This window comes from Sarcophilus harrisii, chromosome 2, assembly GCF_902635505.1.
Source record: "Sarcophilus harrisii chromosome 2, mSarHar1.11, whole genome shotgun sequence".
In the NCBI taxonomy this organism is placed as follows: domain Eukaryota; kingdom Metazoa; phylum Chordata; class Mammalia; order Dasyuromorphia; family Dasyuridae; genus Sarcophilus; species Sarcophilus harrisii.
Window position 1 is genome coordinate 263,626,462 of NC_045427.1, and position 12,682 is coordinate 263,639,143.

Consider the following 12,682-nt stretch of genomic DNA (forward strand, 5'->3'; position numbering starts at 1 on the left):
TATGTCATTTAGAAAAAACATTTGTTCACTGTATTCTTTTTTCCTATATGCCTATCTATTTCCCTCATCTCTTTTCAAATCTGGCCTAAATCTACCTCCTGAAGGGAGTTATTCTTGATTTATTCTACTCAGGTCTGATTCACTGTATAATTTTTATTTTCTCCACATTATATTCCCACTTTGTGCAATAGTTTATTTTTGGTAATATGTTGTTTGTTATTGTTATCTCTCTCTTTCTCTCTCTCTCTCTCTCTCTCTCTCTCTCTCTCTCTCACACACACACACACACACACACACACACACAAATATACACACGCACACTCCAACATTTTACTAGTCCCTCAAAAGCATTTATCCTAAAAAAAAAAAATCTTAATAATAAAATTATTAATTGTGATGACCATGTATTTTAAAATCAGCCGGAGTCAGGAATTCAGGTTAAGGGGAAATCGTCAATCTTTATTCTTAGCAATGATGAAGAAAGATCAGAGGAAGAAGGGAATCGGCAATAGCAACGTCAGCAACGTCAAGAAGCTAGCTAGAACAGAAGCCATAAGACCAGCAGCTACCAGAATCAAACCCCCAGCAATCTCTCTCAGCCTCTCTTCCTGTCTCCCTGCCTCCACCCACCAAAATTATTATTTCCTACACAACATATCAGGACTTGCACAGAGAGTGGGTGGGGGCCATTCTTTATGCAAGCATGTATATTAATAGAGTATAGTCCAATTACTATTTAGCCTCACGTGCTTGGGACCTCAGTGCATCAACTCAAGCCTCAGCCCATTACGATTAATCTTTCAAAAATAAAAAAAATGCTCTGTTAAAGTGGTAACAATAAAGTCAGTAGGGATTCTCTATGGCAAAACTTTAATTCTACACTGGCACACTATTATTCAGACTTCTTTATGCCTCAGTTCTTGAAGGCCATGTCAGTGGAGCAAAATCCAATTCACCCAAAATGTAAAGGTTTCAAAGAGTTCAGTTTATAATGGAACTCTTAACATAAACTACAACAAACATTATGAAAACAGAGAACAGTTATAATAAAAATTAATACTTAATGTATATTTGACAGAAAAGATAAAAGTTTTACAATAAAATTTTGGTATATTAACTTTGTGCAATTACTTTTCAGTAATGGAAGTGTCCTTCCATATTTTCTTTCCTTTTAAAGAAAGGTCATTTTAAGGACATAGCTTATTTGGGCATTGGTATATATACAAACCAAAACAAATGTTGTTTTGCTACTCTGGAAAAACCCATGCAACTATCCTATTCCATTAAGTAAGAAATAGCTAAAGAACAGTTAATTATTTTGCCAGTACTTACCTGGAGGTCACAGGTAAACAGAGATGCCCCTTTTGCTTTTGAAACAGTAGTAATTTGTTGAAATGTCAACAGGTCATGAACATAAATATTATTTTCTGTTTTAAAAGAGACATATAATTACTTTTCAAACATTTAATGGAAGAAGAAAAGGGAAATAACATGGGAAGTATCAGATCAAACTTCAGAAAAAAACTTTAAAATGCTGGTCCCAGATGAATATATCAACAATACTAAAATAAATAAATGTATTGCCTTAAGAATTCGGGTTCTTAACTTTTTTGTATCAAAGATCCCTTTGGCAATCTGGGGAATCATGGCTGATACCATGTAAGAATGTTTTTAAATGCATAAAATAAAATACATGCTATCACAAAGGACACCAAAGTCCAATTATTAAAAACAAAGAAAAAAAAAACTCAAGTTCATAGATTCGAGATTAAGAACCCCTTGCCTTAAAAAACAAAATTAAACAAAAATGACTGATTCAATTTTATGTACCAACCATAAAATAAAAATTCAGGTCTATACTTAAGCTTTCTCTAAAGATAATCAAATTTTATTACACACCTTCTACCCTGAAGGCACTATGTTGGGTGGTAGCACTCCAATGGTGAAAAGTGCAAGGTCCCTGACCAAATAGAACTTTCTAGCCTCCTAGGATGTTGGGATGGAAGAGAGGACACAGACAAAAATACAACCCAAGGCAAGAAGTGGCAGGGACAAAGCAACAACCCAGACAGTGTGCTCTAGGAAAATGTGAAAGAGAATTTCAGGAGTCAGGTAGAATGAGTAATCAGAGAACACTTCAAAGAGGAAGTGCCAACTGAGCTGAGCCTAGAAGAAAGGAGTTTAATCAGAAGAGAGGAACAGGAAGTACATTCCAAGCCTACATGAATGGAGGTGCAAGACTACAAGAGAGAAGTGGGGTACAGCTAAGAGTCCAATTACATGAAACATTGAATAAATGGAGAGATGGGGGAATAAAGCTGGAAAAATAACAGAGATCAAAGAGAGGGAGGCCTTATACCCACTCCCTTGGAGGTGGCTAAATGAGTTTGAAGCATTCCTTTGCTTTCTTTTCAAAAGTAGAGAACTAAAAGATACAAAAGGTGAACCCAGAAATAGATTCTAAAGGGTAACATGGAGAGCCTCAAATAAGCAAGAAACCTACTACATTTTATCCCAATCCAAAGTTAAAGGCTCCTTTATGTCAGGGAAATATAAAAAATGGTTCTTAGTGCCTTTAGGGTGCTTTAATAAAATGGATTCCATTTGAAGCTATTCCAGAAACTACTTAAAGCCTTCAGAGACCTATTTCCTTGAGCATATGGTCACAGAGGCCAGTGAGCTTGACTATAATTCCGGGGATAATTCTAGAATGGATCATGAATGAAATGATAGGTTACCATTTAAAAAGAGAAAATGATTACCAAGAATCAACATGGGTTCATCAAAAACATGTCAGAGTAATCTCATTTCTTTTTTTGAACAGGATTAATGAAATAGTAGGTATAGAAATAATTTACCTTGATCTTAATGAAGGTTTTTATTAAAGTATTCACTGTCTTTGTAGAAAACATGAAAAAATATAGATTAGACTAAAGCTTCTTAAACTGTGGGTTGCAACCCTTTTTGGGGTTGTGTAATTGAATGTGGAGTTGCGAAATTATGATTTACTATCAGTAAAGATTTGATTTGTACACTTACTTTATATGCCTATATGCCTGGGGTCACATAAAAATTTCTCAGGCAGAAAGAAAGATTAGACAACAATCAAATGGATTCAGAACAATTGGATGGTCAAACTCAAAACCTAGTTTGTTAATGGTTCAATATCATCAAGAAATCTTTAGTGAAGAAGCTCAGGGATCTGTATTTGCCTTGTGCTGTTTAGCACTTTTTATCAAAGATTAAAGATAATCTACTCATCAAGTTTGCAGATCTGGAAAGAACAGCAAACACAGTAGATAACAGTATTCAAAAAGATCTTTCAGCTAGTGAATCGGACTAAATCTAAATCCAATAGGAATAAAAATTAGGTATTTCACTTAGGTTTAAGAAATCCACTTTATAACTATGTGACTAGTTATTATATAGTTATAGTGATATGTATATATATAGTCTAGGGAGACATGGATAGAAAACTCTTCTGAAAAAGAAATGTTGGGGTTTAGTGGACTAAAGACTCAATATTAGCAATGGGATGTAGCATCTCAGAAATTAAATAGCATCCTGAATCAAATTAAGAGAAGCCGTTTTTAGGAAATAAAAATGACTGTCCCAAGGCCCCTGTTAGGCCTCATCTGGAATATGAAAGACAACTAGGTTGGGGAGTGTCCATTAGTCATCAAGATGGTAAAGGGTCCTGAATTAACTTCATTATGATGATCAGCTGAAGGAACTAAGCATAATATTGGTCTTCAACTATTTCAAGGCCTGTCATGTGAAAAAGGAATTAAACTTGTTCTATTTGGTCCGGGCAAAACTAGGAGCAAAGGGGATAAAGTTAAAAAGAGGAAAATGTAGGCTCAACATCAGGAAAATCTTCCTAACAAACAGAGTGGACCCAAAGTGGAATGGTCTCTCAAGAGACATTGAGGGTAAAGTGAGGGACTCCTATCCGTTTATAAGTCTTCAGACAAATTCGTGGATATGTTATAATGATGCTTTTTGGGTATGAATTTGACTAGGAAACCCTTGAAGTCCCTTTCAACTCTCAAATTCTTTGATTCTGTGAAATCTATACCCTAAAAATATTCGTGGAAAAAGTCAAGATGAGAAGAGAATGGGACACATAGAAATAAAGGCAACAAGTTTAAAAAAACCTTTCTATTAGCTTGGTTTTAGTGGAGAAAAGCTATGGAACAACAAATTGAGGAGATGGGAAAGTAAGTAAAGGTTATTTAAAGGCTAGGACAGAAATGGAGTAGAAAAATAATCAATGGATAAGAGGAGACTAAAGAAGAGAGAGAGGCCATGTTCAAGTAGACAAACTCTTAAAAAGGTAGGAGGGAAATGCAACCAGAAAATGAAGTAAATGAAAAGAAAGTGTTGAGGAAAGAGATAGGATAAGAGAAGGGGATCAAGATGGATATCCTCTATTTTTTTTTCTTCAGTAAAGTAGAAGGTAATAAAGTTTTTTGCTACATCCAGCAAAAGAACTTTAGGAGATGACTATGAACCACTACATAGAATTCCCAATACCTCTATTTTTGTTGGCCTGCATTTTTGTTTTCCTTCACAAGCTAATTGTACACTATTTCAAAGTCCGATTTTTTTGTACAGCAAAATAACATGTATTTGGGCATGTATACATATATTGTATCTAACTTATACTTCAACATATTTAACATGTATTGGTCAACCTGCCATCTGGGGGAAGGGGTGGGAGGAAGGAGGGGAAAAGTTGGAACAAAAGGTTTTGCAATTGTCAATGCTGAAAAATGACCCATGCATATATCTTGTAAATAAAAAGCTATAATAAAAAAATTTTTTTTAAATAATAAAGTTCTTTGCTGAGAGGAAGGATGAAGGAAGTTAGAGGCAAAGGTTTGAAATAATCACTATGAGTCAATTAAGGACTCTCCTATGATAGTCAACTAGAAAATTAAAGGATTGCTTTGGAGTAGTGAGAGCTCTGGTGAGATGAAACAAATCTGCTATAAACCTAGTCAGCAAGGTTGCATGCCTTCCTCTAGCAGCATCTAGCATCATGTGAATAACCTAGGGTGGAAGTCTAGCTAAACACAACTGGTGTCTGGGTGAGAGAAGCTTACATTCTATAGCTGACGGATCAACCAACCAGTCTCAGGCAGTGAAGAGTAAAACTGTAAAGGTGATAGATCAGCATCATTAACAGAATAGGGCCTCTACTAACCCCAATACTTAGAGTAGGGCCTGAGCAGGATGAAAGCTGGTCCTCTATGGCATCCAAAAATATAACTAGCTCCACCTAATCATGTAGTAAAAGAGTTAACCGGGCTGAATCTTTCCTCCCTGACATATGACATAATGGAAAGCCCCTAAATACAAAAGAATCTTTTCTTCACTTACCTAACAAACTGACCAGAATCTTAAACTGGGAAACCACGTGGATCTGGAAGGGGGAAAAAAAAAAAAGGCACAAATCATTTAACTCAAACAAAACATGCTGAAAATCTGCCCATCGTTGTTCATTTGGCTACAACACTGATAAGGGATTCAAAGCACTTCTTAAAGTTATGAGACAAATCTATAGTTTTTTTTTTTAATACGGGACCAAAATTTGTTGTGAAAGAGGACCTCACTCTATGAGCTGTGTATTCAGAGGGTTTCTCTTCATGAGGAAGAAATGGGTGAGACTGAAGCAGTTAGCAGAGATTACAATTAAAGGGGACCCTGGCAAAGGCCCAACCCCCTTTCAAGCTCTTGACATCATTGCTTCCCTGATTACCCACCTGTTGAATCTTTTTGGAGAAGTTCTTGTTGGATTTTTCTAGAGTCACTTCAAATCTATTGCAACCTAGGTAAAAGAAATAATCACATATAGTTCTAATGAAGGAATACATTAGCCAAACCCCTGCCCATGAAACACAAAAAACCCTGTAAACTTCTTTGTATGAAAAGTCAGTAAGATAGAGATTAAAAACTTGTCTTTGCCAAAAGGGCTGAAATGTTTAAACTTCAACTTGACCATACATGGTCTCAAGCCCCTTCCTTTAACAGCAGAGCAAGATCCCATCAGAGAAGTTCTGTTCAGCTGAAAGGCACTTATAGGCCTACAAAACTTAGGCTTTCTAACAAAAGCCTGGCAAGAAATTCTGAAAGGAAAGGACTTTCACAAAGTTACCAAATAAAAGAGCACCAGCTGCAGAACCTATCCCAAGGAAGACTTTGGACTATGGAAATAAATGTCTTTAATCTAGACAAATAAAGCCCAAGAACTACTCTATGGACCACAGCACAGGACAAAGCACACACTCAACTCCAACCCAAGGGTCAAAGCAGTTTCAAGCATCCAAACTTACTGCCACTTTCCAAGGATGCCACATCTGCTGGTACTGTTGCAAAAGTGAGTGAAACATTATATATCACAGAAATATAAGACTACTGCTCAACCCAAGTCAGCCTTAGAAATGCCCCAGCCTTAGAAATCAGAGAATATAAATGGCAGGGTACATTTTTATTGTTAAATATTTTTCATATTTTCCATATAGATATCATACTATTTTCCATGAAACCTGTGATCACTGTTTGTGTTTAACATCATAGCCACAGCATGAAAATCCTGTTTCACTTCCTCTCTCTCTCTGAATGCTACAGACAAAGCATCTGACAGAACCCAACTTTGTTGGATCCTCCAAATTGTATCCAGGATGACATACTCCCCAGCAAGAAAAGGATATCTTAATTATATCTTCCTCAATGCAATACTTTACTTTTCACAAATAGCTTATTTATTTTATCCAATAAGAATTCTTTTGGTATCTTGAAAAAGCACAAAATGTAATGGGAGTAGGAAGAGGTGGAGAATTGTAGATGAATGTTAAACTTAAATCAACCTTTTTCTCTTCCCCAAACGATAGCCTGCTGTCACCTGCTGTCAGCCCCATATGATCCAATTCTGGAAAAGTTCTATTACTTCTAGATTGATATGAGAAAACCCAGATCAATTCAGGAGATAACAAGATACAATAACAAGGAACACTGAGTCAAGAGTCTGAGGAGACCTGGGTTCAAATCCCATGTTCTTCTGATCCCATTCCTCAGGGAATATATCATGGTTTGGGGATTATGAAACAGAGTGAACCTGGATCCATTTTAGAGATAAATTGATACTTCAGATCAATCCTTGATCTACCCTTAACTACCCTTTGCATATTACAAAGGCCCTCTGGAACAGAAAAAGCGTCTCTGGGCCATGATTCCAAACCTACATTACCAACGACTGGGCTAGATCTATTCCAAAAGTTACTAGGGAAAGAATAGTTTCCAGAAGCTCTTGATTAAATGTCCAACTTACCAATCCTCTGAATTAGGCTAATATTGCTATTCTCATTTATTTGGGGGATAAATAGAGACTAAATTATTTATCAAAGGTACCAAAGAGGACATATGCCCTGGCTTATATGCCATAAACTACCAAAAATTGGCTACTTAAAACTTATGTCCATGTGGATATTATAAACATACTTATCAAATCTATAGAGAGAAAAGATGGAAAATCAGAAAAAGGTATGAGGAATATTTGATATTTCGATAAGTTACAGGAAAAGCTTAGCAACAGAATTATTTACACATTATTCTATATTGTTACTGACAAAGGTTCAGAAAAGTAGTGACTTGCCCAAACTCACAAAGTAAAGTGGAAAAGACAGGATGTTTTTGACTCCCGTCCAGTCCTTATTCAGAGACATAATGAAATGTTTCACCATCAATGGAATAGCCAAATATCCTGCCCAGGGCTTTATCATTTTACAAGGGAATGATGTTTCCCAAATACATTCATACAGGAGTTTAAATTTAAGAATGAATCTGAGGTTCCTTCATTCTTATGTAGAATTGAGCAAATAGAACCGTAAAAAAGCTCAAGTGACTTATCCAAGATCACAAAGATAAGCAGTGGAAGAGCTGGAATTTTAGCCCAGGTCACCTGACTGCCTGGATTATCCCATGTCATCTTCACAATGCTGAAGGTTACCCAGGACATGTGGTTAATGAGGGGTAGGACAAGATCCCAAGTCTACTGACACCCAATCCAGCATTCTTTTCCCTATCTCCTACTGGAAATTTTGAATAAACCACATATATCACAAACAAAGACATCCCTTGATAAATAATTTATCAAAGAGCTAACTTAAGAATGATGAAATCACCAAGTTTTAGAGCTGAAAGAATTTTGGATGTCATCTTCTTGTCTATAATACCCTATGACTTAAAAAGAAGCCACTTGAGCATCAGAACTTGCTACCTTCTTTGCTCTGGAAAGGACCACTTCCCAGAAGCCTTTGCTACTCACCAATATCCTTCCGAATTCTATAGAGAAGGAGATGACCTTGCTTGGTTCCCACAAGAAGCCATTCCTCTGGAAAGAAAGACATGAAGTTCAGTGATACTTACACACACACACACACACACACACTCACACACACACACACACATTCTCTCTCTCTCTCTCTCTCCCTCCCTCCCTCCCTTCTTCCTCTCTCTCTCTCTCTCTCTCTCTCTCTCTCTCTCTCTCTCTCTCTCTCTCTCTCTCTCCCTCCCCCCTCTCTCTCCTACTTCCTCAATTCAGTATTCCCCACAAGAACACATAAATGCACTATGGAAAAAATGAAAAAGCAGAATAGCTTTTAAAAGTTTTTGTCTTGCAATGCTGGGAATGTATTCATTCACTGATAAGCTAATACCTTTTTACTAAGCCCCACTGAACTAGATTTTATGAAAAATAGGAGAGAATTATAAGGCATAATACTGGCTCCAAATTTTTCAAAGATGATTCAATAAATCAAGGACCTCTCTATAGGAAAGGAATTCCTTCTCACAACTGTTTTTTGATACCATTGAAAAATGCTATGTGTTGGATTGCACAGAGTTGATATTTATTTTTCTTTTGATGCTAAGTTAATGAGGACCTTAATCTGGTTTGATTTTTTTAAAGTTCATGTTCTCAGAATCCAGAGTAAAGATAATTATTTTTTAAAAGGAAATAGTACATTAAAAGGAAAAGCAATGTGTCTTTTGAGACTTTTAAATAAAAATAAAAAATAACACAGAATTACTAAAGGATTCTATTGGGACAAAATATTAAAAAATTAATTTAAAGACAGCATTTGCATTTTTTTTTTTTTTTGGCTGAGGCAACTGGGGTTAAGTGACTTGCCCAGGGTCACATAGTTAGAACTTGTTAAGTGTCTGAGATCACATTTGAACTCAGGTCCTTCTGACTGCAGGGCTGGTGTTCTATCCACTGTGCCACCTAGATGCCCCTAGCTGACATTTGCATTTTTAAAAAAATATACTGAGCTTACAACTATTTTTTTAAATACTGTCTATAATGAATAAGACTTGTAAGTTAAAATTGCAAACCTCTGACTTTACAAACATGAAGACGATGAAATTACATTAGAAGTGATATGTATATACTTAACTATTTTTTTCCATGCACTGTGCTAGGAATACAAACACAATTTCTGCCCTGAAGAAGCTTACACTATAACAGATGAAGACATTATATAATAAGAGCTTGTGACTCAAAAGTGAGATAGAGGTCTGGTTCCAGTCAACATAAAGTGGAACCATACTATCAGAATCTAGGATGGCTCCAGAGATGGGGTTCCTCAGAAATAATCAGAAGGAAAAATAGTACATCAGAAAAAGGTAACGTTACATACTTTTGCTTTTCACTGATGAGTAAGACTGAAAAAAGCAACTATCTCCTTCCCTTTTCTGGACAGGTATGGGACTAATGGTATATACACTGCTAAATATGTGGTCAGATTTCATTGATGTATTAGTAAATTTCTTAATGGTTAGAGGAAGGGAATGAAGGTGATATAAAAACACAGCATATCAATAACAAACAAAAGAGAAAAGAAAACAGATGGAAAACAGTTTATTTATACCTACTCTAACTTACAGAGGGGAAGAAAGCATCTATTAAGCTCCTACTATGAGTCAGGCATTGTACTAAATGCTTTACAAATATGATCTCACTTGATCCTAACAACACACCTAGAAGGCATGTGCTATTATCATTCTCATTTTTTACAGCTAAGAAAACTGAAGCCATGGTCAGAGAGTTATTAAGGATTTGAAGCCATAACTGAAGCTAGGTCTCTCTTATTTCAAGTCCAGCACCCTAACCAACACACTTCACTTCCTCTTTCTTCTAGATACCCTAAAGGTTATAGAAAAAATAAATACATCCAGAAGTTCACAAGCGACAAAATCCAAGAAAGGAACTAGCGATAAAACCCCATGGCCTCAGACACTTAAACATAAATGCAGAAAAGGTCAGTAATAGGCAAACTAATACAAGGAGGCAAAATTGATCTCATAATTAATAGTAAGATTTGGTGACATGAGAATATCTTTAAAAAGATATAATCACATGTGGAAATCCAAGAACCAAAGGAAAGAGAAGAAAGACAGAGAACACTTCAATGGAGCTCAAAGAATGTTATCATATTTTAACCTACAAGGACTGAAAGTGAAAACAGCTAATAAGTCTGACACAGAAATATGACATGCAGTAGTGACGGAGGATTTCAATTATCCAGATGTATGCTAGAATTTTCTCCCTCTCTGTCAAAAGCAGAAATTCTAAAAATGTAAACGAAACCACTATCCAAAAGGTGGAAATTCCCTTGTGGATTCAATCCTCACCAAAAGGAGGATCTGGTTTAAGTGCTGGAAGCAACAGATACTTTGGTGGGGAAGTGGGCTCTTCATTTTTTAAGAAAGAATTTCTATTTTGGATCTGATTTTCACCAGCCAAGAGGAACTGGTTTCAGGGAAGAAAGTGACAAAGACCTTAAAGGGAAATGAACACTCCATCAAAAATATCTAATTAAGGATATGAACAGACAGTTTTCAGATGAAAATTTCTTCATGCCATTTCTAGTCATATTAAAAAAATGCTCTAAATCACTATTGATTAGATAACTCTGAGGTACCACTATACACCTTTCAGGCTAACTATGATGACAGGAAAAGATAATGATAAATGTTGGAGGGGATGTGGGAAAATTGGGACACTAATGCATTGTTGCTGGAGTTGTGAAGTGATCCAACCATTCAGGACAGCAATATAGAACTCTGTCCAAAAGACTATCGAACTGTGCATACCTTTTGATCCAGCAATGTCTCTACTGGGTCTATATCCCAAAAAGATCATAAATGAGAGAAAAGGATCCACATGTGCAAAAATATCCACATATGATTTAAAAAAAAAAAAAAAAAGCACTTCTTTTTGTAATGACAAGGAACTAGAGAGTGGAAACTCATCAGTTGAAGAATGGCTGAATAAATTATGGTATATGAACGAAATGGAATATTATTCTGTAAGAAATGATCAGCAGGATGATTTCAGAGAGATCTGGAGAGACTTACATGAACTGATGCTAAGTGAAATGAGCAGAACCAGGAGATCATTATATACAGCAAACAAGAAGATTACATGATGATTAATTCTGAAGATTTGGCTCTTTTTAACAATGAGGTGATTCAGGCCAATTCCAATAGATTTGTGATGGAAAGAGACACCTGCATCCAGAGATAGTAGTATGGGGACTGAATGTGGAACATAACATAGTACTTTCACTTTTGCTGTTTGATTACTTGTGTTTTTTTCCTTTCTCTTTTTACTCCCTTTTGATCTGATTTTTTGTGTGCAGCATGATAAGTGTGGAAGAATTGCACCTATGGTGGATTGCTTGCTGTCTAGGGGAAGGGAGGGAGAAAAGTTTGAAACCCAAGGTTTTGCAGGGGTGAATGTTGAAAACTATCTTTGCATATATTTTGAAAAATTGAAAAAATAAAAAGCCATTATAAAAAAAGACAGAGAAGAAAAATACAAGAAGTTTAATAAACCTCCTAGATTCTGAAAAAAGTTTTAAAAGGTTCAGGGAAGGCCAATTTGAATCCCATGGACTAAAAGTTCTTCAAGGAAGTCAGTCCAAGAGAGAGCTCTCCAGAATGAAATCCTCAAATGCATCAAGAGTAATACACTTTCCTAATGAGGAAGAAAAGAGGAGAGTTATATATAGACAGATGGAGAGGCACAGAGAACAAATCACCCATCTTGGATTTTTAAAGATGGAAGCTAGAATAGCTAACCAATGAATTCAAAAATTCAATTTGAATTCAAAAACAAGGCAGGTCCTACAAGAGGAGTATACAGGAGTGAGTACTAAAGTTCTGAAGGAGCCGAGTTTGACAAAAAAAGCTAAAAACAACAAAGAGGGTTCTCTTGAAAGCTGCACTGGGAAATGGAAGAGGATCAAGAGGCAATGGAACCCCTGTTTACACAGAGAAAAGATAAGAGCTACTTAATTCCACTTTGTTTTTTTTCTGCCAAGGAAAACGATCTCATGTTTAAAGAATAAAACAAAAATGGCTCACAGTCAGTGGACACCCCAAATAAGTAGTGGTTCTGTAAATGGTCCAATTTTTAAGTATCCTTCCTAAAATGTGGTGCCCAGAATTGAATATTACATTAAATATATATAGTCTGACTAGGGCACAGTCCAGCAAGTATGTCTGGGCTTTCAGGTAACACCATCAAGCACCTTTGAAGGCTATGTTAGCTCTAACCTGACAAGGCATAGTGTTAATGCTTCTGAAGTCTGGATCTATTTTGCCTACTATC

At 36.1% G+C, this 12,682-nt stretch overlaps 1 protein-coding gene across 2 annotated transcripts in view; it reads right to left on the reverse strand.

The window, feature by feature from the left end:
* Positions 1-12,682, reverse strand: part of VPS39 (VPS39 subunit of HOPS complex) — a 62,176-nt gene that overhangs the window by 43,156 nt on the left and 6,338 nt on the right. For both annotated transcript variants that reach the window (XM_031952151.1, XM_003756035.4), the window contains exons 2-5: positions 8,330-8,395; positions 5,769-5,833; positions 5,386-5,428; positions 1,333-1,427 (exon numbers count right to left, since the gene is read on the reverse strand). In XM_031952151.1, coding sequence (XP_031808011.1) covers positions 1,333-1,427; positions 5,386-5,428; positions 5,769-5,833; positions 8,330-8,395 — 269 coding nt within the window. The remainder of the gene's footprint in view (positions 1-1,332; positions 1,428-5,385; positions 5,429-5,768; positions 5,834-8,329; positions 8,396-12,682) is intronic.